This window comes from Psittacula echo (assembly GCF_963264785.1).
Source record: "Psittacula echo genome assembly, chromosome: Z".
NCBI lineage: Eukaryota > Metazoa > Chordata > Aves > Psittaciformes > Psittacidae > Psittacula > Psittacula echo.
The window spans coordinates 14,197,221-14,223,946 of NC_137742.1; the positions used below are offsets into that span (position 1 = coordinate 14,197,221).

Genomic DNA, 26,726 nt, shown 5'->3' on the forward strand with positions numbered 1-26,726 from the left:
TTTATTCATGGATATTTAAAGTGAGCCTGCAGCATTACTGTGGGGTTGTTGCATAGTTTATAGTGTTTCCCATCTCAATCTGAAGAATAAATACCTGGTAGTACAGAACAGATTCATTAGTGTGGGAAGATTGTATGAGTACTAGAATTTAATTTTCTATAGTACAGCAAATACACAATTATCTTTTTAATCTGCTCTGGTTTGGTTTTAACTAAGTTTTAACAGTTTCAGTGACACTTAGAATCACAGAATGGTTAGATCTGTAAGGCACCTTAAAATCATGTAGATCCAACACTCCTGCCATGAGCTTTACACTAGACCATGTTGTTGCTTAACTCACTACTGGGCTTGTGTCTGTCACAAAGCAGTTAATGGGCAATACCCTTGTGAAAACTGGAGAAGCAATGGGAGGTTGGATATTGGATACTGTGTTGCTTCACAGTTTGCAGCCTTAAGTTTATGCCTTAATTACTGCAAAAGTAAATCTCTGCAGCTCAGCACTAGTGTTAAGTTCTTCTTCCCATGTATCATGTAACTCCATGCAACTTGTTTTGCATTTAATAAAGATCTGCAGAATTGATACATTGTACAAAGTGACTGAAGGAAAATGTTCTTCCATCCATAACTTGCCACCAACTTTGTCATGGGTTAAAAATAGGGAAATTTGTTCAAAGAATGCCTGAACAATCATGGTTTAGAGGACAGGGCATTATCACCAGTATATTTTGAATTTAATAGGCTGTGCTTTAAAACCCTGTACAAAGCTGGGACGGTAGTATGGCCTTTATCTAGAAGGAACAGTCCTGAACTTGCTGGTTATTTTGAGTATGAGGTTCAGTGTTGCAAGCGGACAAAACATTTCTCTTGCAGGGCTATGGGTTATGATGGCAGCTGTAGCAAACACACAATGGAAGCTCTCTGGGTAAGGTACACCACAGCCCTTTTCCTAAGTGAAAAAAGTTATGCAGTAGCTGTAAGCAATGCTTACCAAAAGCTGCTACAGTGGTTCAGTTTGTGTTTTACTAAAGCATAAAGGCTTAGAAACCGTTATTTACAACTGCACAAGGAATGAGAAGAAGCTTAACACTTAAACACTTCTGAAAGTTGAAATAAGACACAGGACAACTTCATGCATCTATGATGTTTTATTTTTTATTACATAATGCATAAACACAACTTTTTTTAAAAAAAGCAAAGAATGACAGGTCTAGTTTAGCAGAACACATCGTGGACTGGCACTAAATGAAAAGACCATGTATCTGATTCTGCAGGTAGAGAAGGTGTAGAATTCACTGCCAGTCCAGGCAGATTAAATCAGTGTTAAACCAATACTCAGTCCTGTCACAGAATACTGTCTACCAGGTAAGGTTTCTGTACTGCAAATCCTTTGTAATAAAGGATCCTTAAAAAGGACTCTACAATTCTTTAATAAAAAAGGTAGCTGCTTACTATTTATCTATTATAGATCTCTGAATCATCATGGTTACTTAAATCAAGCATTCCACCAGTAAATGCTTCAACAGAAGTGCAATTAAACATAGCCAAAACCAGTAGAGGCCACTCATGAGTAGGTCAGGTTTGCATTTTGCTACGTAAATTAGGAGTCTGACTCTGGAATCTGTTACTAAGCCCTAAACAGATCATACTTTGAGTCTGCAGGGTCTGAAAACATTGTCTTTTAGTCTCAGCATTCATAACAAGGAATGACAGGCATCAGTAAGTCTGAACATATACACCTAGATCAGACAAATCAGTCTCCATTAATACATTAAAGCACACAAATGTCTCTAAACAAGGTCTCTGCCATGAATTTGTCTATGCAGGTATTTCAGTACACTTTCAATACCTAAACCTCTGATCTAACACACTGGTAAAAGTCCTAGAAAGTCATAAATTGGTCATAAAAGTCATTCATTTATGACTTTCAACACAATGGCATTGGAGGGGGGTGTTGAATCTTAACAGTATATTGACTAGTGTACTAGACAGAGGCACATAAACCATCCTTAAATGGTTACAGATGGATTAGGAATAACTGAAACACCCTAGTCTCTGTGTAGACAACTTTCTAAAAGATTACTCTTTTGCATCTTTACATTTAGACCAGTTTTGCAAATAATTTTAGGCATTAAGAGCTTTATTCTGATAGTTCCTGAACTTAAAAAGTTATGAAAGAGTTATTTGGCTACTTTGATTTTCCCCTTCTGGTCTGCAATTGTGATAATTCAAGCAGATAGTGTAAATAACTCAATCTGTAGCACACTTAAAAGGTGAAGTGTACACAAACAGTGATAGCTTACTCAAAAAGCTCCATCAATATCACATTTTCCTAAAATTGAATGTTCTGATCAAATCAATTTTCTTTAAATTCTGATTTAGAGTGAATACAAATGCTTAAAATAGTAGAAGGAAAAAAACAGTCTGTCCAATTTCGTTACCTATAGAGATCAGTTTACATTTTGTTCAGCAATAAATACTGGCCCCACTGGAGAACATTTCCATTAGCCCTGAGAACATCTGTTACAGAAGTCTCTTCATTCAAAAGTAGTTAGAAAACTCACTTTTGGAACTAGATTGGTAGTAGACAGGACAAATAGATTTGTTTCAAGTCATGTAGCAGAAGAGTTCCTGTGTAGGAATCTTCATTTTGTCAAATTCTGCCTCCCTTATCTATGCAATTATCAGCACAGACTTTCAAAGGCAGTCACAGTTCACAGTTTCTCTAAAACATTACCTAAAGTCACTTGTTCTTCTATTTGAGCTTTTTCACTATTGCCAACCTGCTTACCTATCTCATGATCAGAGGCATATAAAATTGAAATTAACTTGTTGCCAATTAAGTATCAGTAAAATTCTGCATAGGACTGGAAATTTAAAACTTTCTGGGGAACTTAAAAACACATACCTGGAAAACCAGGTACATACAGGTATGAGCTTGTGCTCCAACTACTAGCACCCAGCACATCTCATTCTTCTTCAATTATAAGGAAACTCGGAACTTAAAATTCCAAACCATTCAACTTAATAAGGCCAAATATCTTTTTTAATTATAGCCACCTACATACACTACTGAACACACTGTGACTGAATACCCACTGGCCAGCTAATCCATTCAGTGAAGGAGTATATCCTACTTCAAGATGTTTCTTATAGATTATGTATTTTTATGAAATGGCTTAATAAAGCCCTCAGGTTTTAGTTCCCTCTCTAGCCAAAAAGAGCTACCTTATTCAAGATGTGATTAAATCAGATTTTTACTTCTGATGTGAATCTATAAAGTAGAAAAAATATTGGAAGAGAAAAAAAAATAAATGTCACAAGTCGTAAGAAACTACAAAGTTGTAAAATTTTTGAAAAGTATACAAAAAGTCTGTACTTCCATTTCTATTACGTCAACATCAGGATTTACCAAAATCTATATATCCTTGCATCAAATTGCTAGATTGACAGTCAACTTTTCTATAAAAGCGTATGTATGAAGGTGTTTAGTTTCATCAGTCCCAGACTGTTACTAAAAAAATGTACATCTGGATACTTAATGCTACTGACTTAATACTTGAACCCATCTAACTGTGTTTAAAAGTATATTCTTTCATGTTTGCCTTACAAGTGACAAGGTCAGTTTTCACTGAGGTTAGTGGTGTGACTTCAGACACATTTCTTTCACACCAGATGCAAAAAGAGTTAAAAATCAGGCTAATGTTTCCCCAACCCAAAGGAATGAAAAGCATCTCAAACTTCCTCCAAATACTCTTGCATCCAGAAAGGCCAACTTCCAACATAATGCAGCATTATAATGTGCTGTCTATCCCCAGGAGTTCCCTCTCTGGATGCAAAGTTGTTTCAGCAGAAGACACTAGTGTCCTTCATTCTTCCAGCAGAACAGTGCACAGTGCATCCTCTGTATCAATCACTATTGAAGCTATCGCCCCATCATTGAACTCAAAAGATGTTCCTCCATCTATAACCATACATGCATCCCAACAGCGGGAACGGACACAGACCCTGCAAAAACACAAAAAATAAGTTTTCACGAAATATCTTAAAAAAATAGAATTAAGTATTTCACAGAAGCACTTATCTGAACAGTAAGACTGGTTCTTGGACACTCATGGGTCAGTAAATGCTTAACCATATGGGAATATACTTAAGAATTTATGATAGTATTAGCACCACAATCCCCGAACCTATCAATACTTTGTACAGACTTAGCAAAGAGTCCAGAGAGACTGCAGGACTTGTTCAAATGGAGACTATTGCTCCAAGAGGCTCAGGACAGCCTGTAACATAACACTTGATATTGTGAAAGCTGCAGTTTAGGTGTACATTTTAAATAAAGCTACTGATGATGCCATTTAATAGTTGTTTACTTAATCTTCTACCGGAAAGTTTCAACATTAGAATCATAAATTAATTGAAGTGGAACATGCAGTTTCAATGCTTAACATTCAAATAATTTTGGATATTAATATTGTCTATTTTTGTTACATGAATCATTCTCAAAGAGAAGGGAAAGTAATTTCAAACACAAATTGAAAGTCAGAATGCTTGGCAGGCAACACTATATATAGGCAACATCATAAACAGCATTTTACCATCAATATTAAAGAGTTTGACTACTATATCTTCAAGCTAATCGATCATAAGACAGCTCTTTCAGAGTTGGACAAGACAGAATAAAGCTACTCAGCATCTTCCTCTTATGTTTAAAAGGAAAATTAACCATTGCAATTTCTCCTTTTATATATGTAGAAAGCAAGTAAAGTAAAAAGTTCTCCAAGTTTGCTAGATAGGAACCAATAGTTATTATGCCAGAGCAGCTGCAAGAGTGCAATCTTATTATGTGGATGTGCTTGACTGTTTTTGACTTGGGCCTTGGTCTAGACAATGTTGTGATCTCCCAAATTTAATCAACAATTAGCCGGTAACTTACATTTTCAGGAAGACACCTCTTTCACAAATATGAAAAACTTGGAAGCACAGCCACAGTGTCAAAGCTTAATTGGCCTGTGCATCACTAAAACATAGCCTAGTCTGGGCACTGCAGAAGAACTTGGAGGCATGTTGTACTCCTCCATTTCACTCTGGGCAGCTACTATGTCAAAAAAGATAAAGAACAGCAATGGGGAGATGTGTAGTATCAAGAGCTGATGATCAACTATAACAGGCAGCAAATTCTATTTAAAAAATGAAAAATGGGAAGATATGCCTCACAGGTATTCAGACATAAGTTAAAATGACTAAATTACCAAATAATTTCATTTGGAAGGGCATACAGTCCATCGTTCCACTCAAAGCAGCCCTTACTTCAAAGACAGACTAGATGGCTTACGGCCTTGCCAAATCAAGTTTTGAGTATCTCCAAGGATGGTGATAGCACAATCTTTGGGCAACCTGTTCCACTGCTTGACAATTCTCACTCTGAAATATTTTTCCTTTTTTCTAAATCAGAATATTTCATCCTGTGAAATCATGGCTGTTGCTCCTATTTTGCTCTGAAAACAGTTTAACTCGGTCTCCTCTGTAACCATCAACTGGTAGCTGAAGTCAGCAACTGGATCCATTCCGCTTAGTCTGGTCTCTTCCAGGCCTCTCCTTTATAGATCATGTGTTTTGGCCCTTCATCATTTCACTGGCCCTTTCCTGAATTCACTGCAGCTTGTCAATGCCTGCATGTCATACTGAGGGAAGTGGGACTCTCCCAAAAGCGGGCACAGTGAGATTCTTTTATTCTGTAAGATTGTGCATGGATCGAGCATTAAAAAGGCATAACACAACCTGCCAACATTGTCTTCCTGTTGTTTTAAGAACAATACTCAAGCCCCTCAAAACACAACACAAATTGGATGTTGAAACACTTCAAGGGAAACTCCCAGGTTACTCCTACTTTGACAAATACACAGAATGAAGCCTTTTCAGTGATTGCTACAGCCAACACTTACTTTGAAGAGAAGCCGCGCTGCCGGCTACTTGAGAAAACTCTGTTTACAATGGGTTCTCGAATACTGAAAAACATCTTTGGTTCTTCTGGACTGTAGACCAGGGACTCATTGTAATCATTTGTTACTGTAAATAGAGAAATCATGCATTAGTTTTTCCTGAAAATATCAGTTATTCTCAGAGACGCACAATCCTCCAGGAAAGAGCAGCTTCCCTTACAAGACAGAATACTGAGTCCCAACAGATATTTAATAGCCTTCACCTGCAAATAAAATACTAATTTTGCAGAAAATTCTTTTTAATTCTATTTTATGACACTCAACAGCTCTCTTCAGGTGATTAAATATTACATATCTCTAATCTTAGAAGAGAAATTTTCCTGAAGATCAATATATATGAAAGTCTAAGTAAGTGCTTTCATATTGAGTCAGACATTTTCACCAGAGTTGCCTAAATAATGTTTGCAAGAAAAACTAAGATTGCAAGAGTACTAAATACCGAAAGCAGTATTAAGAGTACAAACAAAATTGACTAGTCAAAGTTAAAATACCTTAAAAAAATCTTGCCTTTTTCACTAACCTTTCTGTACTAGTTCTGTGTTCAATGGCATATTCAAACTTCCTTGCTCTTTTGCTGTTAAGCCAAAAGAAAGAGACCCAATTAGATATGCGTTTATCTTTATATAAATTTGGCGAGTAATGCCATACTGTTCACTCACCGATATTAAGGATCTCTTCAACAGCTTGTTGTGCTATCTTGTTAATATTATAGGACCTAGACAGAGAATCACAGGTCTTGTTTACTAAACAGTACAACTGGGGAGAAAAACAAAACAAAAAATCTTGCATAAAGAACTATATTCAACATCGGGAAGAAATAAAATAAATAAATAATAAAAAAAGCTTTAAATTGACTCTTGGCTTTAAATCTACCTGTAGCTTTGTAAACCTTAATAAACCGTTAAGTAACTCTTCAGGAAAGAGCAGCATGACACACATGATGTAGTAGTATTCTTACCAATAATCCTCCTGCCTTAAAACCCAAATAATTGCTGATTTAAGTCTGCATAAAAAAAAAACCACTGCATGACAGTTTTACAGACTTTGTGTGTTCTTATCCCTTCTATCCACCTTTTGCTAATTAATACCTTCTGTTAGTTCTTATTTATGGAACCCAACACTTCTTCACAAATATTATGCCTCTTTTTCTATATCCTAAGGCGTGGCCTTTAATCTCACAAGAATTTGTGTATAGAGAAAGGAACTGTCAGATCAAGCATTTTTGCATTTGCCACATTTGGATGCAAAGCAAGTCAGCATAAAACCTCAGTCTGGACTAAGTCTGAACTCCAACAAAAGTCTCCCTCCTGTGCCCAAACTCAACTGGGATTAGGTAATCACAGCCTCTGTATAGCATTACTGTGCACATCTCAGGTGCCCAGGTCTCAATACAGGTTAAAAATACTTCTGTCATGGCACTAAACCACTTCAGACTGCAACAGACAACCACTGTACATCTAATAGACTATAGAACTGCTGAGGGTGGTTGTCCAAGACTCTTTCTCTTACACTTACTGCTCACCTGCAAGCCTGAGCAGATGCTAGCAAGGAACTGAGATGCACAGTTTGACACTGTTCTCTCTCTCAACTAGATATCCTCTTATGCAAGTTTTGGCAGCTGAAGGAAGCACTTGGATATTTAGATGCATTTTAGCCTGAAGCCTAAAATCCCAGGAGACCCCTTAAAACGCTGGCTAAGGAAGATCACTCCACTGAGGCTTGGCCGCAGTTTAGAGACATCCAGCAGTATACACTGATTACAGTAGCGGAGACGGGCAACCCTGGAGTTTGGTCCCTGGTTCTGGCATTGCTCAGTAGGGAGTGTATGACCAAATGAAATGCAGAGCAGCATTGAACTAAGACCATACAGTCCCAAGGTACTGAACACTAGGAAAGTTACTCTAGCAGTCTGCCAATTTCATCCTTGGCAGCCTCCAGGACTATGTTATGTTGACTGAATACAAAATTCTGAATTACAATGAAGAGTAAAACCCAGTAACCATGGTTACAACATGACTATTCATTTTTGAATTTCATTAAAAGCTTCAGTTTTAGTTCATCTTAGCCTGCCACATAAATCCAAGATTTGTTGTACAACTTTAAACTCTAAGCACAGTCAGACTTCCAAATGAAAGAGGCTCTCACTGTACAGGTCTCTGACATCTCAAAACTAAATTGATTTAGACTTATAAGCAGTACCATAGCTTGTTTAATTTAGCCCTCTGATTAAGCTAGCACAGATCTGCTTAGATATGCTGTCTTTGTTTAAGGGGAAAACTTTGGCAAAGAGACTGTGCCATTTTAATTAAATTTCAAACAGGCAAGAGGCTTGGAAGGAGAATGGACAGCAGATGTGCCAAAGAACACTTAAATCTGTTTCCAACTACACTTTTTCCCATTCTTGTTAGAGGTTAGGTTTTTATAAGTTTTCCATGCTACTTCATCAAAGCATTTTAATTTTAGCCAACAAGAGCAGTCCAGAGATCCCCCCAATATGCTCTGTGAGCAAGAGCAGAATCTCTTTCCCTTGCCACCCCAGCCATTCATCTCAGAGGCATGCAACCTCTTCCACCAAAATTACACCTAAGGTAAACTTCTATCTCAATGCCTCAGCTGCTCACCCTTTCAACTCTTTCCATACGCACAAGTAAGGGCTGCTCTGCTCTTTTCATACGCCAGAAACAGCTTTGGACCATACCAGCAGTGAGAATATCTGGATATTGAATATAAGCACTGACTTAGTCATAGCTCAGGAGTCTCAGGATGGACAAAATGCTTAAACAAAATAGGTCCATCTAGCTTATCTGAAGTCATGTTTTATATCAAAGCAGCAACATGCACTTACCATGCTTTCGATCCTGTTCCAGTACACACATTAAGCCCCGAACTCTTCTGTTTTTCCCAAGGACCATCATCAACTGATATCTCATAATAGGACGCCCTATGAAGCGAGAATTTAAAACTGGGTTTGCAGGATTTAAAGTTCTCCCTGAATAAGACAGAACACACAGCCTTATCAGGGACATAAAAATTTAGAGCAGCTAGTTTCAAGTCTGGACAATTTCACAGTCTTTGCAGTGTTTCCCATTTGGCAGCCACTTTTGATTCACTGTTTTACAGCATTTTTTATAACAGACAAAAGTGATTTTCAGCATGAACAGTGGCAGTTTTTCTACAGCCAGTTTTCCTATTGAATTATATACCAAAACCTCTGTGGTTCGTCCGGGAATAGCTTCATATACAAGCAGGGTTTGCTAGACTTACAAATGAAACTACAAATACATTACCTTCCTCACGTAATTGTTGAACTACTGAAAACCTGTGTTTATGCTGTGATTTGGTCTCATAAAATTATACCAGGGAAAACTAAGAAGTAAGGTATTCCATCATCAGCAAGTAATAACATGGCTTCAAGCTGAATTCTTGATCACTTTAGTAATTAAAAATCCACTGTGATTCTTCACGAACAGTTTTAGTTGTACAACAGTCAGAAGGCTTACATTTCTCTCCAGGGCAAATTCTTCATAAAACTCAGATGTAGTAAGTCTTGGGGCATAATCATAATTCTGCAAGGTATTACTTATATTATCAGCAGATTTCTAATGTAAAGAGACCAGTCTCTCTGAACGCTTCAGAACATCCAGGACTATATCTATGAACTAAAGCTGTTGATGTTCGTAAGTGCCTAATTCAAACAGTATGATAGAGTCTTCAGATTAAGATACCATCTTAGAAAAACACTACATTCCCTGTGTTCAGCATGTCTGAGTTCCACCTTTCTTAGTAGAAGAGGGTAACTGAGCTGTTTTATATGGTGAATATTTAAGTCTGGATCAACTAGGAAATACACCTCCTGAATATTTGGTGTCACAGTTTAGATTCTTAGTAACCAAAGAGATTTTGTGTACTTGCTGTTGAGAACATGGGAAGATGAAAGAACTGGAAGCAAATTAAGAATGCAGGTGCACAGCTTAATTCAGTTTAAGATAATTTTTGCAAGCTGGGTATGAAACTTGTTTGTTTTTTTCCCCCTCCATTTCCTTCAGTTTCCTTGTTTTCTTAACTAACACGCAGAATAAGACCTTGGAAGAAGCACCTACAGTTATTTTGTCTTAATATATAGCAGACTCATGCCTTACAGAAAAGTTATCTGAGTGACATCATTATTTAGTCTTCAAGTGCAAGGTCCTCTTACTGAGGTTTGTTCTTACACACACTGTGTTCCTAAATGCTTCTTAAATATACTGGAACCAAAGAACACAATGTATCTGTGACACTCAGAAGAGGGTTATTACAAAGTGTTGGAAAGCAGCTTCATGTTCCTCTTTTACTGTGTGTTAAACTTTTAAAAACCTTGATAAAATGAGGTTTAACTTAGTAGAGCGCAAAGTTTCTATCTCTGAGACTAATTCCTTCTGCTTCTCTGAGGCTGCAGTCTAGATGGAAGATAAAGCACTCATGGAACATTTATATTGTTTCCAGCAGAAATCACAGTGTCCCACGCACTGCACAAACAAGATGATGTTACTCTAAACAACTTAAGTTGTTTTGGTTTTTAAAGATGCAGAATAAAGGGGAAAGAGGTAGAAGATACAAGTAAGTTTGGCCAAATCCTTACCAAGGATCATGTTTTAACTCCTTTCCTACAGAGCCATATTGTCCACAGCTTTCTTGTTACTGAGAGAAATGCACTGACCTTCAGGACAGAAAGGACAGCCAAAGGTATCCTGGATAATGCAGTACCAGGATTTGATACAAACTAATTTCTTAAAACAATGAAATAAGTGTTTTCCTACAATAACAGAGCTTCTCACAAAAGCAGGCTGATGCCTTTGGTCTAATGACAGAGAGGCAGGGAAAGGAGTACCTGGTCATATTAAAAACTATTTCTGCTTGGTCATGCTAAAAGCTTATGAAAAGATACTTAACAAGAGATGCATTAGGCAGTTTAAGGACAGATAATTGTATCTCCAATCCACTGTAAAGATAGTAAGTGAAAGCATTTGGTTTCCTAAGAACAAAGCAGGAAAGGAGTAAACCAATGAAGCAAATAGAATAAGGAAAGACGAAAGAATGGCCAGACAGCAAGGTAGAAAACCACAAATTAACCTCACCGCACTTACATCTCTGAAAATACACTTTGTAATCACCAACAATACATTTATGGACTAGAACTGAAATTTGACAGCAAAGACATCATTGGTTGTTCATTGCTATGTCATAAAAATAAATTAAGTCAACTGTGCCTTGCTGCAACAACAAATAATTAAACATACCTGGATGAAAGAGATTCTCCAATGAAGACTTCATTGAGGGCTCTCACTGGTAAAAGATGTGGACCAGAAATGTCAGATCCTGCAGATATAAAATGTAACAGTTTTGAATCATGGCTCTAAAATCCAAATATTCAAAACCAATTCACAACTCACTGAAGGACACATTCTGCTGTCTGTGCTTGTACTCTAGACATAGTGTTCCATCTTCTTCAAGGACTCAATTTTTCACCGATTTAGTCTGCAGCCCGTCCTTGTCCTTTACTGGAGACTACACATATTCAAAGCAAGGTCAACAAGGTGACAACACTTACATTTTGACATTACTTTCCTTGAAAACTCAGGGTAACCAGACAGACTGAAGTCTTCTGCCAGTGACTCAGCCTTGTTAAATTCGCTGACAATGACTCAACAGACATTTCTGATAAAGTTCAAGGATTGAGACTTTATACCACAGGGTAATTAAGGGGGATTAACAAATTGTTCATGTTGACAAAGGACATCTCAGTGAGAAAGTGCTAGACACAGGTTAAGGATAGAATCATGCATCTTCAATCCATAACAAAGAAAACTGTCAAAGGTGTCTGATGACTAAAGATTTACCCAGAGAGAAATTCTCACTTCTAATTATGACTTCTAATTTCTCATTTGCTTTCTGACAGTCTGTGACCAGCTTTTTCAATTGCAAGGTAACCTATCAAATGTAGCACGAGTTAGAATCATAGAAAGGGTTGGAAAGGACCTTAAGATCATCTAGTTCCAACCCCCCTGCCATAAGCAGGGACACCTCACACTAAACCATGCCACCCAAGGCCCCTCATCCAACCTGGGCTTGAACACCGCCAAGGATGGAGCATTCACAACCTCCCTGGGCAACCCATTCCAGTGCCTCACCACCCTCACAGTAAAGAATTTCTTCCTTATATCCAATCTAAACTTCCCCTGTTTAAGTTTTAACCCGTTACCCCTTGTCCTGTCACTACAGTCCCTGATGTCCATCCCCAGCATCCTTGTAGGCCCCCTTCAGATACTTGAAGGCTGCTATGAGGTCTCCACACAGTCAAGAGCATGTGTGCAGGTACACCGACACACTTTAAGTGTGGAGCAGCTAAATCCATGGTAAAATGTTCATGTGGTGTCTATAGTAACCCTAAGAGACAGCATTTAAAAAAAAAACCCTCAGGCATTCTTCCAGCAGATAATATTACATAAAAACATCTCTAAATTAACTATTAAGACTGAAAACTGGTTCTAAAAGTTTAGTCCAGAATAAGCTTATAGAAACAAAAATACTCCCTTCTAAAAATCCTTAAGCTGGATTTTCAGCTAATGAGAGCTGTCTCTGTCTCTCAAATAGAGCAATGAGACTTCAAATATTTCAACTCTTACAAATATTTATCTCCCATTCCAAGTTATCATAGCAAAATGATTATATCCTTGTCAGACTTTAACCTACTTTGATCCTGGAATCTTTCATTTATGTGAGCTCTGCTGTGTTGCTCTTGGCTTAGCTGTTGTTCATGTAAATCTACAGGGACTGGGTTAATACCAGTTCCTTCAAGATACAGTCGGATTCTTTGCCGCCATTGCCACCTTAGAGAGGAGAAGAAGTTGGTGTCAGTAGATGAAATAATTGTTACAACACTAGGATCAGAGTCCTCACTCTCAGAGCAGAGCACCTTAAAGTTAAATATACTCAAAGTCATATTCCAAGTTCTACAGCTTCCGCTACAATTTCTAGATTCAGGAAATTAATCATACTAAAATGCAAATATGCTACACTTACTAATTTGCTAGCTCGTGTTTTCGTATGTGTAAAATAAGAAGACACTGGCTAAAAGTAGTCTACAAACATTATACATAAGAACTCATCTTTTTAGACATGTGATCCTACTTTATGAGTTCACGACTGATGCAGTGATTTTGAGAACAACAAACTCTCAGAAATTTATGCAGCAATAAATGGTGTATTTTTACCATCTTCTGTTTGTTTTTGTAGATATCCAGAAAAGCAACTCTATCCACCCCTTCATACATAAGGGCCACAAGTATCCTCATATTTTAAGAATCTCTCCTAGCCTTGGAACTTCAGAGGAATTCAAATTAAGAAAGAGAATGATATAAAAGATACTCCTCCTTAACATACAACAACTCAGATTTTCTATTTCTTCTAGAGGAGGGCTCAATTTTTTCCTCTGACAATTTAGAGATTATATAAAACAAAATAGAACACTAGTTTTGATTAAGAAAGCAAATCACAAGGAAGTGTTATGAGCACATCTTTTCCCAGTTCACATGTTGACAGCTGGATGATCGTATACAGGTTTCCTGAAATTACAACAATGAAGACTTGTGCTTTATATGACTACTTATTTTTCTTCATTGCCATCCTGGTATTGCCTTATTCAACACATCCTTAGTATAACTACCCATCTGCCCTTAGATTCAAAGTATGGTTTTAGAAATTCAGGCAGACAGCTTGTGATGAGCATTATTATGCTAGCCTCCTTACAATACTCATACTAGAACATGACAAAACCCTTATAAAATTAGAAAATAGAACTACACTCCTATAATACCCATACTCTTGAGATCCTGTTACACAACTGACCATCAAAACAAAAAAAACATAGCTTGTCCTTCATAAATCTGTAACTCAGTAATGTTGGCGGTTTTATGTGACTACAAGGTAACTGCTTATACATATTGCTGCACTGACACCTCAAGGATAAGATGAAAGGACAATTCCCTTTTCCAATCTCTGCCATCTCACTGCCCTGACATAACTCTGAGCCATCAGAAGCTCTTCCAGACGGGCTAATCCTGTTACCCACGTATGTTGACGTTTCCTTAGGGCCAAATAAATCTGAGAACTGCCAAGTGAAACAGTCAGGTCCCTGCTCACAAACATCAGTTCCTGTTATTCTGGAAAAATAACCAGGGAGATCCTTTATGTTTCATTCTGGTGAGGTTTCAGCTCCATTATGAGTAACAACAGGAGTGTCAGTAACAAAAACATAAAATGGTATCCAACAAAACATTGGAAGTGCCTAGATTATCAAGGGAGGTTACCTGCATTACCAGGACCAGCTTCACCTATGCAGCTTAGCATGACAGAGTGTTAAAAGCCTCTGTTTTCTAAGTCTCTGAATATGCAAGTTGAAAGTACCTTTTCATTTAACAACACATACTGCAACTCCTTCAGTTATTTAAAATTGATCCTGATTACTGTATTCACCTAATTTCAGAATTTAGCTATGGCATAAATACAGTTACACTTCAAGATACAAATTAAATATGCTAGAAGTATAAACAAAACCCAACTGCAACACATTCCACATGAATTACTTACTTCTGTTTGATGGTTTGCAGTCATAAAAGTATTCTGGAATGTTAATATAACACAGAACAATGTCTCTTTAAATAGTTAATAAAAAATCTCTTCCTTAGTCTGTCCTTTAAAATTCAGGTTGTTTCTTAATTCAAGTGAGATTCTTCTAAGAATATCTTGTACTGAAAACATCAAGCTATCTTCAGCATAAAAAAAACCTTTGCCTTACACTTGATCTGTCAACAAAATTTAAGCCACTCTACCTTAATTACCAAAAACCCAAATACAACACTGCCCATTTCCCAAATATACAGGCTTCATTAGCTTCTATTAGTATGGCCCATCACTATATTACATATGCTTTCGAATCTTCAAGTGTGTAAACCAATATACCATTTACAAGAATGCAGTTCCTCATGTATGAATTTGCTAAGTCAGAAAAGAAAATCAATTACTGAAGGTCATGACAAAAGTCTTTGCTGTAATATCCAGTCAATTTTATCCTTTGTATTCCAATCTCACTCAAACACACACCCTCTTTTCAGCACAGTAAACATCTACACAAAATTTACAATTTGAGGCATAAAGATTTTACTAAGCATTATCTGCTCCTTAGGAATTCATAATCATTAAGTATTTTCCAATCATAATGTGTTTTGGAAAACCAAAGATCAGTGAATCCTACCTGAACTCACCACGATAAAGCTTCTGTAGTGCTTCAGGAAATGAGTGTGTGTATCTCACAGGCAAGCATAGGTGACCTTCCGATCTGGCAGCAAAAAAGGACAATGAAAATGATAGGGTATCTATTAAGGTTTGGTTCCTTTAAAAAACAAAATAGACATCTCTTTCTCTAACATAAAGCAAAGTTACACTTTGACCTTTTCAACCTATACTATTCTCACATAAATAGCACAGCAGCTTTCAGTCTCTTTCAGCTCCCAGGGTCTATGTGTGTGACACAGCATTATTCTCCCACATTTCCCCTGAAAAATAGCTGTTCAACTAGTAATCCTGCAGAAATAGGTAGGTACTAATATAGTTCCTATCATCATAGTTCTGGCAATGAATTCAAGCTTAATAAACCTTGCAAGTTAGGAAGAAACTTTCCTCCATTTACACACAAGTTAGTGACACAAGACAAGTAAGCAACATTCCTAAGATCAAAAAAATCTCACATCAAAGCCAGAAGACAAAATACTACTCCCCTTTCATGAGTGACACTTGATAACTTGCAGGCGCTTGTTATTTGAAACCTGCTATTCAGGCTTGACACTGTAAAAATATGTATCCACTGCATTTGAAAAGTTTTGGAAGAGGAAAAGAGTATGGAAGGAATGAAAATTTTTGTCCACCACTCTTATCTACTAAGGTTAAATTAATCAGCAACATCAAAAGCAGAAACCTAAATCTGAAAATTTCAGCAGACAGAAATTCAGTAAATTCCGAGTTTTACTTGTGTCCATTTGAAGATTATACCAACCAGGCAGTACTAATACACTGCATCCACCTGCCCAAATCAATCTTAATGGCTAGGTGGATGCAACTTGTGTGGAGTTTATAATAGGACAACTAAATGCCATTAACTGGCTGAAGAGACTGCATTCTTTGAGGTATGACATTGTTTACAAGAAGAAACCGAAACTAACTTTTTCATCTGAGGCCCTACTGGATTTCCAATAGAATCCACCTTCTCCATAAAGAAGTCAAGTTTCCCTGTGTTCAGGAACCACATTTGGTTTGTTTTGTTACATCCCTTTTCCTCTCTCTTTTCTATACTGCCACACCTAGCCTCAAATATCTGGTTAGTAATACAAGTTAACTAGGTGCAAGTGTTGTTACACTGCTGTGGGGAAACAAGTGTGGCAGTTTAACACAGTCATGCTTATTCAGTACTCCTTAATTTCCTCTCAGATGAGATGGAATAACTCATTGTGGAAACTTTTCTATTAAAACAGGTTCACTTGATATCTGCAATTCACTAGAACAGCTAATTATGCTGCCAAGTGCTACAAGCATGTCTCCATGCATCATAAAACAGATGCATGTTGTGCCTGATATTAAACAAAGCATCTTTTTCCCAAATGTGCTTTTACCTTTCAGGATCAGTATTTACTCCAATAACAGGTTTGGATTTATCAAAGACCTTACTTGCAGCCAACAACATTGTACCATCACCTACAGATAAAGCAAAACTAAAGTTAGTTTCACTTCACATTCTAGGATCACAAACAAAATAGTCTCGGGTGTACTGCAGTATTACCACTGTGTGCCTTTATCTCCACAATTGATCAGGTAAGCTGCACAAAAATAAAACAGAACACAAAACTACTGGTACTTTTTAAAGTAGAACAGTGACAACTGAATTCAAGATGGCAAATGCGACTGGAAAATGTACAACTTATTTAACAACTATACATGCCCATGCAGCTGAATCTGGGAGAAGCAAGTTTGAAAAGAGATCTATGGAAACTTTTGCATGTTTATCGGCTGGTAAGAGATTTAATAAATTTAGAAAGTATTGGTAATCAAAGACATGGAACACAGGAAACAATACCAAATTTTACTGTGAATCACATAAAACCAAGGACTTAGTTCTATCTCAGTTGTTCTTCTAGAAAGCACAATTTAAAGGTCTTATTTTAACCCAAACAGGCATCCTTGGAAAAGAAGTCTTGGATAAAACTGTGAAGTAGAAATCTTTAAGTGTTACTAGCTTCTGCAGATACTGCTATTCTTTCCTGTCTATAAACACAAGGACAACTAACCTGAATTAGTTTTTGCACCAAGATGCAAGCTCTGAAGACTGCTTGTTTCACAACCATGACAAATGTTGCCACAGTCACATTGGCACTTTAATCTCCATCTTAGAAGAGTTCTTTGAAATATACAGGAGTGTATTAGGATGCTTCAGGAATGCACACATACCCTTTTCTACCTGTTCTGCATGGTAACCAGTAGCTAAGGGCAAAGTGGATCCAGTGGGGAGGAGAAAAAGGCAGAGCAGTGATCAACTCTAACTGCCACAAAAGATTGAACATTATGTCAGAGCCCAGCAACACACTGGGCATTTTTTCCAGTAATTCGCAAAAATAACACTGAATGAACTACTGCAAAACAACATTAAAAATAAACAGGTTAGTAGCTCTGTTGGTTCACTGAAAAAGCTCTAATCAGGCTGCTCAGTCGTTGCATACCTCTACCACCCAACTAGATACTCCAGCCACTGGAATTAAGTGTGAAAGCAAGAAAGACAGTTTGAGCCAAGAGAAGGAAAAGGTAGTATGTCAGTCTCCACAAACCAAAGAGTAGGGTTATAATCAGATGACAGCAAGTATTTTAACCTCTTTGGTTGAAAACTATAGTAAATCACACAAGTTTATATCGTTATACACAAAACAAACATTTCCAAAGTGGTGATGTGCTGGGATTCACTTCCTAGTGCTACAATTTTACACCCTACAGTTAGAGAGGATGGTCACAACCATCAATTTTGTCACATTTCCTGACAATTAGATAAGCAATTAGATTTCAAAATGTGCATATCTCAGATGCTTCACACACTGCAAAATGTTTTTGGAAAATGTATCTGTGAAAAGAGATTACATATGTTATGTATACTGAAATGAATGCTTTCCTTTCATAAAGTCATACCTCCTGCTGATATAACCGCATCTGCCCACCGAACTGTCTCTTCATTATATTCTCGACGTTTAACAAGGCGAACTTCTATCCTCTCGTTCCTGCAAAGTGCAGAAAAAGTCTGAGTCCTTCCTTTTGTTATTTTACACAATCCATGGATAGCTGCAACATGTCTGAAATTCTCACTCTTACCGTAAACTGTTTACAAGATGCTCCACATTTTTTGTATGAATGCGATGCCGCTCCAGCAGACCAGCATAGTTAGAACCCTTCAAGGCAAGCTGTAAGACACAAATTGGTTTTGTAGACCTTAATCACTACAGTAAGTGCTCTTGAGTAGAAGCAATAAAAAGCATGTATTTCATCTCAGCAGAGACGTGTTTTGTAAGCATTCTATTAATTACATTTCTACATACATACCAGCCAGCTTACATTGATTAGTTCATTAAATGAGTTACATGGCCACAGCAGCCAAGAATCACAGACCTTGTATAACTGTGTAGAGCTATTAAAAACAAGTATGCTATTACACCACTTCAGACACTTTGCTTTCCCTGAATCTGGTAAGTAAAATCTATGATAGGTAAATGTACATAAATAGTTATACTAACTATACTCCTGTCATGTGCTAAAAGCATGCAGATAGTTACCTAATTATTTTAAGAATTACAAATATCTTGCTACTGAGGAAGAGAACAACAGAAAAAGCAACAGGAATGATAATTATGAAAACAAGAATCTTTGACATAGAGCATTAGCCTTCAAATTGTATTTGAGCTAAAACAGAAGACTGCCAAGGGCTGACAAAGGTGACATTTCCCCTGTGTCAAAAAAGCTTAAGGACAATCTAGAAAACTATATTTGACACTGTCCCTTGGATGACAGACTAGTTTTTTTAAGCAAACTCTCATCAGTAACAAGACAAACTGTATTTAGCAGTTGCTTTCTAGCCTTGTTCTTCTTGGAATCCAGATAATTTAAATATTTAATCCTGACACACTTGTTAGACCATGGAAATATTTTGCAGTTAGCGTACACAGACTCTTCTGAGCAGGCAGAGGAGACTGCTGGGTGAAGATTAGATTTTTTTCCAGCAGGTGTTTGTGCAAGTAATTTGGCCACCATCTATATGCATTCATTCTTTACCTCAGCATGCTCATCTGTGGCTGGGACTGTCAAATATGCACTTGCATGGAGATCAAGCAAGAAGAAAGAGAGTGAAAAGGATGTGAAGCAAAAGGAGTTTAACATATATTCATAACAAAAGCGATCCTGCTTTAAGCAGCAGGCTAGATTAGATGACCTCCTAAGGCTCCTTCTAGCCTGAATTTTCTACAATCATTGCCTCCTTTTCTCCAACCCGTTAAAACCAATTTACCATCACAGAAACTAAACTTCTCCTAGTGTTTGTGTAGAGAAATCCATCTGTGCCAGAAACTCTGAATAGGCACTTCCAGCAATTTTTTCAAGTGTCTTTACTCCAAGTTGCATACCCTTCCAAAAGAAAGTGGTGCCACACAGCCTCATCTAACCCTATTTCCATAGACACGCAACACAGAACTCCACAGCAAAGGGTAGAAGACTGGCAGGATACGACGATTACAGTTAACTGCAACCCAACAAATGCGATCTTTCTTTATCTGACACCCTTTGATGTCAAGAAATCCAACCATGAGCTAAACACAAAGACACACTCAGTGCTGAAGAAATTGCAGCAAAGAATGGAATTGGCTGTTCTCAAGTTGTATTGCCGTTCTGCCCAGCAGAATCCGCAAGATTAACTTGCAGAACAAAATCTTCAGGTGGTATCACAGCTGAGACCAAGAAACTACCTCCAACAGAAGGGCTCACAGACTTTGCCTGGATGCCACCAACGGCACTACAGGCAGGCAGTGGGAGCAGCTGTCAGCTGTCCTTGGTCACACAGACAAACATGCGGGTGATGCAAAAACATCCAGACAAAGCTTTCAGGTCATCTCTACTAAGCTTTTTAATACTGGTTTACTAGGGTAGGGGGTATTATGTCCCATTAACTGCCTCACACACTTAAACTCTTTGTTTCTACTCCCCAGCTACAATGTTTGCACATGTCCATACACCTCTTGCTCTGTCACAGCCCATAGTGTTGCACTGGGAACTTGAACGGTGCCGCTGTGCTGCTGGGGGGAGGGAAAGAGACCACAAGGCTATGACCAGTTACAGCACTACCTGTTGCTGGGTCTGCTGTCAGCCTCTCATGATCCATCTGGGGCAGAAAGGAAGAAGTGGAGAGGAGAAAACAAGGTATTCACATCCCACAGGCAACATCTGCTGCTGAGCACCACAGATTTAATTTGCTAGAAGTATTTTCATTTGCACATTCAAAGCACAAATTGACCTTGCTTTACCACCAGAAAGAACAAGAAACCCACAGCAAATAATCTCAAAAAAATCAACCATGTTACTAAAATCAGGGTTCCCATTCAAGGTTTCTCTAGAACTATCTGCTGTGAATGAAACATAAGCACCTGACACGCAAACTGCTGCTGCAGCATACGTTTGTCAAGTTGCTACTTCCACAGGCTATATCACACACAACGAAAACTGCAAAACCCATCTTGCAATTTTATGTAGCTCATTTACTTGGCTAATTTGTCAGCATGCTATCTTTCAACTTGGTCAAAGAGATCTTTTATCTCACAGCAAAGGCAGTGTAATGAATCTCTCACAGGCTTTTGAGCCTTTTCTTCCAGAAGTTGCCAGACTGCAGACTGACTTTCTAGACGAGGGCTAGAAAATAAAAATTATATTCCTACAGGGCTCTGAATCTTCAAACTGGAGTATGCCTGGCATTTCTCAGTGTTGAAGCTGAAAAAGCCTACGTGAAGGCCCATACATAGGTCTGGAGCCCTGCACTGCAGGTTATGTGACTTCTTCTTGACTAGAAAGGAAACTGAAAGTAATGATGAATAGAAGTTACTGGCTATGTGTCTATAAACACACAGGAAACACAGCATTAGCTATGGAGTCCCATTTGCTGAGGCTCCTAGAACAGGAAAAACTAGGAATAAAACGTACAGGAAATGTCACATGACAGCACAAGGGTAGCCAGCTACGGCTGGCATTAGCACAAGCAAACAAAAGCAGAAGTATTTCTGGAGACTGAGAAGAAACAAGTACAACCTTAGGCCTATTAATCTGACCTCAATAGCATGCAAGATTGTAAAATCAAATGCATGAATATATAGCCTTAGTCGACAAGGAATGGGTTAGGGACCAGTTGAGCAATCTGGACATCCATAAATCCATGGGTCCAGATGGGATGCACCCGCGGGTGCTGAGGGAACTGGCAGAAGTCATTGCTAGACCACTCGCCATCATCTTTACCAAGTCTTGGGAAACGGGAGAGGTGCCTGAGGACTGGAGGAAAGCAAATGTCACTCCAGTCTTCAAAAAGGGCAAGAAGGAGGACCCGGGTAACTATAGACCGGTCAGCCTCACCTCCATCCCTGGGAAAGTGATGGAACACCTTATCCTTGGTGCCATCTTAAGGCATGTCAAGGATAAGAGGGTTATGAGGGGCAGTCAACATGGCTTTACCAAGGGGAAGTCATGCTTGACCAACCTCATAGCCTTTTATGAGGAAATAACATTGTGGATGGATGATGGCAGAGCGGTGGATGTGGTCTACCTTGACTTCAGCAAAGCATTTGACACAGTCTCCCACAGCATCCTCATAGCTAAACGGAGGAAGTGTGGTCTGGATGATCAGGTAGTGAGGTGGACTGCAAACTGGCTGAAGGAGAGAAGCCAGAGAGTTGTAGTCTTTGGGGCGGAGTCTAGTTGGAGGCCTTTATCTAGTGGAGTGCCTCAAGGGTCAGTATTGGGACCAGTGTTATTTAATATATTCATCAATGATTTAGATGAGGGAATTGAGTGTACTATCAGCAAGTTTGCTGATGACACTAAGCTGGGAGGAGTGGCTGACACGCCAGAAGGCTGTGCTGCCATCCAGCGAGACCTGGACAGGCTGGAGAGTTGGGCAGGGAGAAACTTGATGAAATATAACAAGGGAAAGTGTAGAGTCCTGCATCTGGGCAGGAACAACCCCAGGTTCCAATATAGGTTGGGGAACGACCTGTTAGAGAGTAGTGTAGGGGAGAGGGACCTGGGGGTCCTAGTGGATGGCAGGATGACCATGAGCCAACACTGTGCCCTTGTGGCCAAGAAGGCCAATGGCATCCTGCGGTGTATTAAAAGGGGGGTGGTCAGTAGGTCGAGAGAAGTCCTCCTTCCCCTCTACTCTGCCCTGGTGAGACCGCATCTGGAATATTGTGTCCAGTTCTGGGCCCCTCAGTTCAAGAAGGACAGGGACCTGCTGGAGAGAGTCCAGCGCAGGGCAACTAAGATGATTAAGGGAGTGGAGCATCTCCCTTATGAGGAAAGGCTGAGGGAGCTGGGTCTCTATAGTTTGGAGGAGACTGAGGGGTGACCTTATTAGTGTATATAAATATATACAGGGGGAGTGTCACGAGGATGGAGCCAGGCTCTTCTCAGTGGCAAACAATGATAGGACAAGGGGTAATGGGTATAAACTGGAACACAAGAGGTTCCACTTAAACTTGAGAAGAAACTTCTTCTCAGTGAGGGTGACAGAACACTGGAACAGGCTGCCCAGGGGGGTTGTGGAGTCTCCTTCTCTGGAGACATTCAAAACCCGCCTGGACACATTCCTATGTAACCTTATCTAGGTGTTCCTGCTCTGGCAGGGGGATTGGACTAGATGATCTTTTGAGGTCCCTTCCAATCTCTAACATACTGTGATACTGTGATACACAACAGCTATTCTAGCTAAAAGCGCATTAGCATATGAAAACAGGGACAAACTGGCCAAAAATACATTCAGGCATAGCTTTAGTAGCATTCTTAAACCTCACATCTGAGATGAAACACAAAGCAGGCTGCCAGAATTTGCATTGGAAAACACACTCAGGTGAGCAGAACATGTTCTATGATCTGAGTTATTTTTCCTTAGGAGCCTGAAGGAGAAAAGATCTAGACTGAATGCCCAAAACAATCTCTTGTATCTTCTCGCCTGAATCCTTTTTTAGTGAAAGAGTTGTTTCTCACAGAGCTCCTTTAACAGTCATTTAGGCAAAACACATTGACTTGACTGCCCTCCTCTGGAATCTCAGCTCTCACCTCTGGCAAGTCTCACCCCACTGGGTTTGAACTCTCGAGTCTGCTGCCCTCAAGTAATGCTGGCCCTCCAGGAACAATGCTGTGCAATGAGGACATGGCATCTAACCACAAATATAGAAGCAACTTGAAGCCAAGCAATATCCGAACACCCGCTGTTGTCCACATATGTGGATTATGTTCCTTCATTTAGAGGACAGAGAAAAGAAAAGTCACAGCCAAGTCTCACTGACATTGCTAACCCAAGCATTAGGATAAAATAGTATGCTCTCTCAAAACAGCAACGTGGATGCTGTTCAGAGTGAAATAAAAAGCACTGATCTAGAAATGATTACTTTCACAAATTTCCACAATGAACTTGCCCACACATGCAGGAAAACAAGAACACATCACTGCTTTCCCATCTATCCAATTTCTACAGAAGGAACCACCAAACAAATGGATTTAGAGAGCAACAGCTAAACACAGAAGTTTGAATTTTAAACTAGCAATGGAAAATACTACGACAGCTACAAGTATAACCATCTAAGCATTTCTAAGCAGCGTACAGCACTATTAAAAATCCTGTCTTTTCAAAACCTGTCATTCTATATTAACCACATACCCCAAGTACAGACAAGTTAGTGCTCTCAGTTTTAAAAGAAACAAACATTTATTTTAGCAAGAATATGGATTTTTTTTTTTTCCAAAAGTTTAAATTTTGAACTAGAAACAGCTTTGCTGGAGCACCTCTCCTATGAAGACAGGCTGAAACAGCTGGGCTTGCTCAACCTGCAGAAGAGAAGGCTCTGGGGAGACCTTGTAAAAGCCCTCCAGTACCTAAAGGCAGCCTACAAGAAAGATGGGGAGGAACTGTAGGACAGGGGGTAATGGATTTAAAATGAGAATAGATTTATTAGGTTATTAAGTTCTTCACCATGAGAGTGCTGAGACACTGGCACAGGTTGCCCAGAGAAGCTGTGGCTGCCCCATCCCTGGCAGTATTCAAGGACAGGTTGGATGGGGCTTTGAACAACCTGGTCTAGTGGATGGTGTCCCTGTCCATGACAGGGAGCTGGAACTAGATGATCTTTCAGATTCCTTCTAACCCAAACCATTCTATGCTTTCACAGAAGTGGCTTGATTTAAACTTCTCAAACTTCTTAAAACAGGAAGTGTGTTCTATCTGCCTTTGCACTAGAAACATTAAATGCATCCAGTCGTACCACACAGGCCATTAACTGCTTGCTTATAAAAAAATGAGGTAGGTTAACCAATGCAGTACGTCTACCTACTGTAAAACCAAGATAAGAAGGCTGGTGTTACCTGACTAACACTTTGCCTCTTTACTGTTGACTGATGTACTAAGCAGGAGGTCTCAGTTGCTCAGAATTGTTCCCATTACTGCTCCTTTCCATCTGCTAGGCTTCTACCAGTTTGCTATATCACCCCTTGTTCTGTAGGGGCCCAGTGGGATGCTTTAACTAGAAAAATCTTTTTTCCTTATACTTTCCTCATAATTTTCTTCAGCAACTTAGACCCTTCATTTTCATTAGAGCAGCCTTTCAAATACTGCCTTAATATCTGCTATTGAGTAATGATTATTAAGAGTTTTGCATATTGGAGCATTTTGTACGCCACTACTTCTGTAGTAGCCAACTTCAATAATTTGTTCACTTGGTAAATGAAATTGGCAATATTATGTTCCTGAAGCTTTACAGAAATGCTGCTTGAGGGCAAGAGCTTTATCTATAAATGAACAAAAGTAAAAATGTCATAAACTGTTTTCTCATTCTTCATCTACCACATTAAAGTATTATTGCCATTTTAACCACAAGGTTGTAATTCAAAGGCAAATGCAGAGAAAATTGCTGTGTTAACTATAAACAGAGCAGTAACTCTGCTCTAGCAGGTTTCTAAAACACAGTGCAACCCTCAGTTCTCATTAATTCAGCAGGGCACCAACATGATGTCATAAATCACAACCAGTTAAGTACATAAACCCAATACTGAAGTCACTTCCAAAAAGCAGCCTTTTTCAGCTGCATAAAGTACGAGATGCTTGATGAGATAATCTATGAAGTTTAATTCATGTACACTGAAATGCCCTAGTTTTGCATCTCTTTGCTACGTATAGCTGAGTATACTGGAATGGTGTGCTAGAAAAAAAAAAATGTCATGGAAAAAGGAATTACGACAACCCATTTATTTGTTTCCATCGTTTTCCAGACTCCTCTTACAACAGAAAAACAACATAGAAGGAACAAGCTCCACAGTTCTTTGGTCTTATTTTGGTATACAAGGACATGCCAGCTTCAACTGAAGCTCTCCAACTTGATGAGAGGCAATCCTTCCTGACCAGCCACGCTCGGTATGTTGTTGGTGCCCTATATTAAAGATGAGTTCATGCTGGACCTTTTTCAGAGGAGGCAAGATCCTGCTAACAAGTTACCTTTTCTCCATTCAGATACCAGTTTTCAAGAAAGCTATACGAATTCACATTTCTAAGATAACCAACCCTGCCAATTTGTTGCAGTGGTCCAAAAGAACCAAAATTTGTTCCAAACCTTCAATTCCTTGCTCTCCTTCCCCACTCCAAATAGACACACAAACCAGCCACAACAGAGTATCAGCTGTGGTCCAAACTGAATCTTTTTCCTTCAATTGAGACCAAAAAAACACGTAACTTTTCATCTGACATGACATTTTCAAACGCAATTAAAACTGTATCTAAAGTATGTTTGGATAGCTAAATTGTTAATCTTCCCTAAATACCTAACCAAACTGAGTTAGCTAACAGCAAGGTGAGCCAAGCCTTTCCTGTGCACTTGGCTTTCATTCTTTGTCACTATCCCAACAGCACGCTTTCACATGAGCCTTGACTTCCACCCTGCCCTCTCTGCAGCCATTCGGGTGACGGAGCCCAAATGCCAAGACTCATAACCGCTTTAATTCACAAATCTTCAGGGTAAACTGGGCATTGTCCAGGGTAGCAGCAACAGGGACTTGCTGCACGTCCAAGGGCAGCATCTGATCTCATTTCTTAGAGGCCAGCAGCCTTGGGACCAGCTTCTTAAGTCTCTCCAGGAGAAGCAGGGACACAGGGAGCACAGAGTGCAGCTAACCTCAGGAGGTAAAATGCATCACTGTCCTTGCCATGTTCTCAAGCTGCCTGCAAAGGACTGGCACAGAGGGGAAAAGACACTTTTCAGCAATCACTCTGCTAGGGAGTGATCTCTGTCCACAACAGAGAGGGTAAGAGTCTCCTGAACCTTCACCTAATAATTACTGAGGCTGCCATCAGCACAGAAAGCCTGAGGGGGA

General features: G+C 39.0%; 1 protein-coding gene across 1 annotated transcript; it reads right to left on the reverse strand.

Annotated features, from left to right (window-relative positions):
• Positions 1-3,866: 3,866 nt before the first annotated feature.
• NADK2 (NAD kinase 2, mitochondrial) lies at positions 3,867-18,283 on the reverse strand (the record flags this gene model as incomplete). Its single annotated transcript, XM_080637105.1, has 10 exons — positions 18,258-18,283; positions 16,700-16,781; positions 15,289-15,372; positions 12,729-12,865; positions 11,276-11,354; positions 8,845-8,940; positions 6,659-6,714; positions 6,520-6,573; positions 5,943-6,066; positions 3,867-4,005 (listed from the first exon to the last, which is right to left on the reverse strand). Exons 2-10 carry the CDS (start codon positions 16,768-16,770, stop codon positions 3,867-3,869), a joined length of 840 nt encoding a protein of 279 aa, XP_080493231.1. The 5' UTR covers positions 16,771-16,781; positions 18,258-18,283.
• Positions 18,284-26,726: the final 8,443 nt, after the last annotated feature.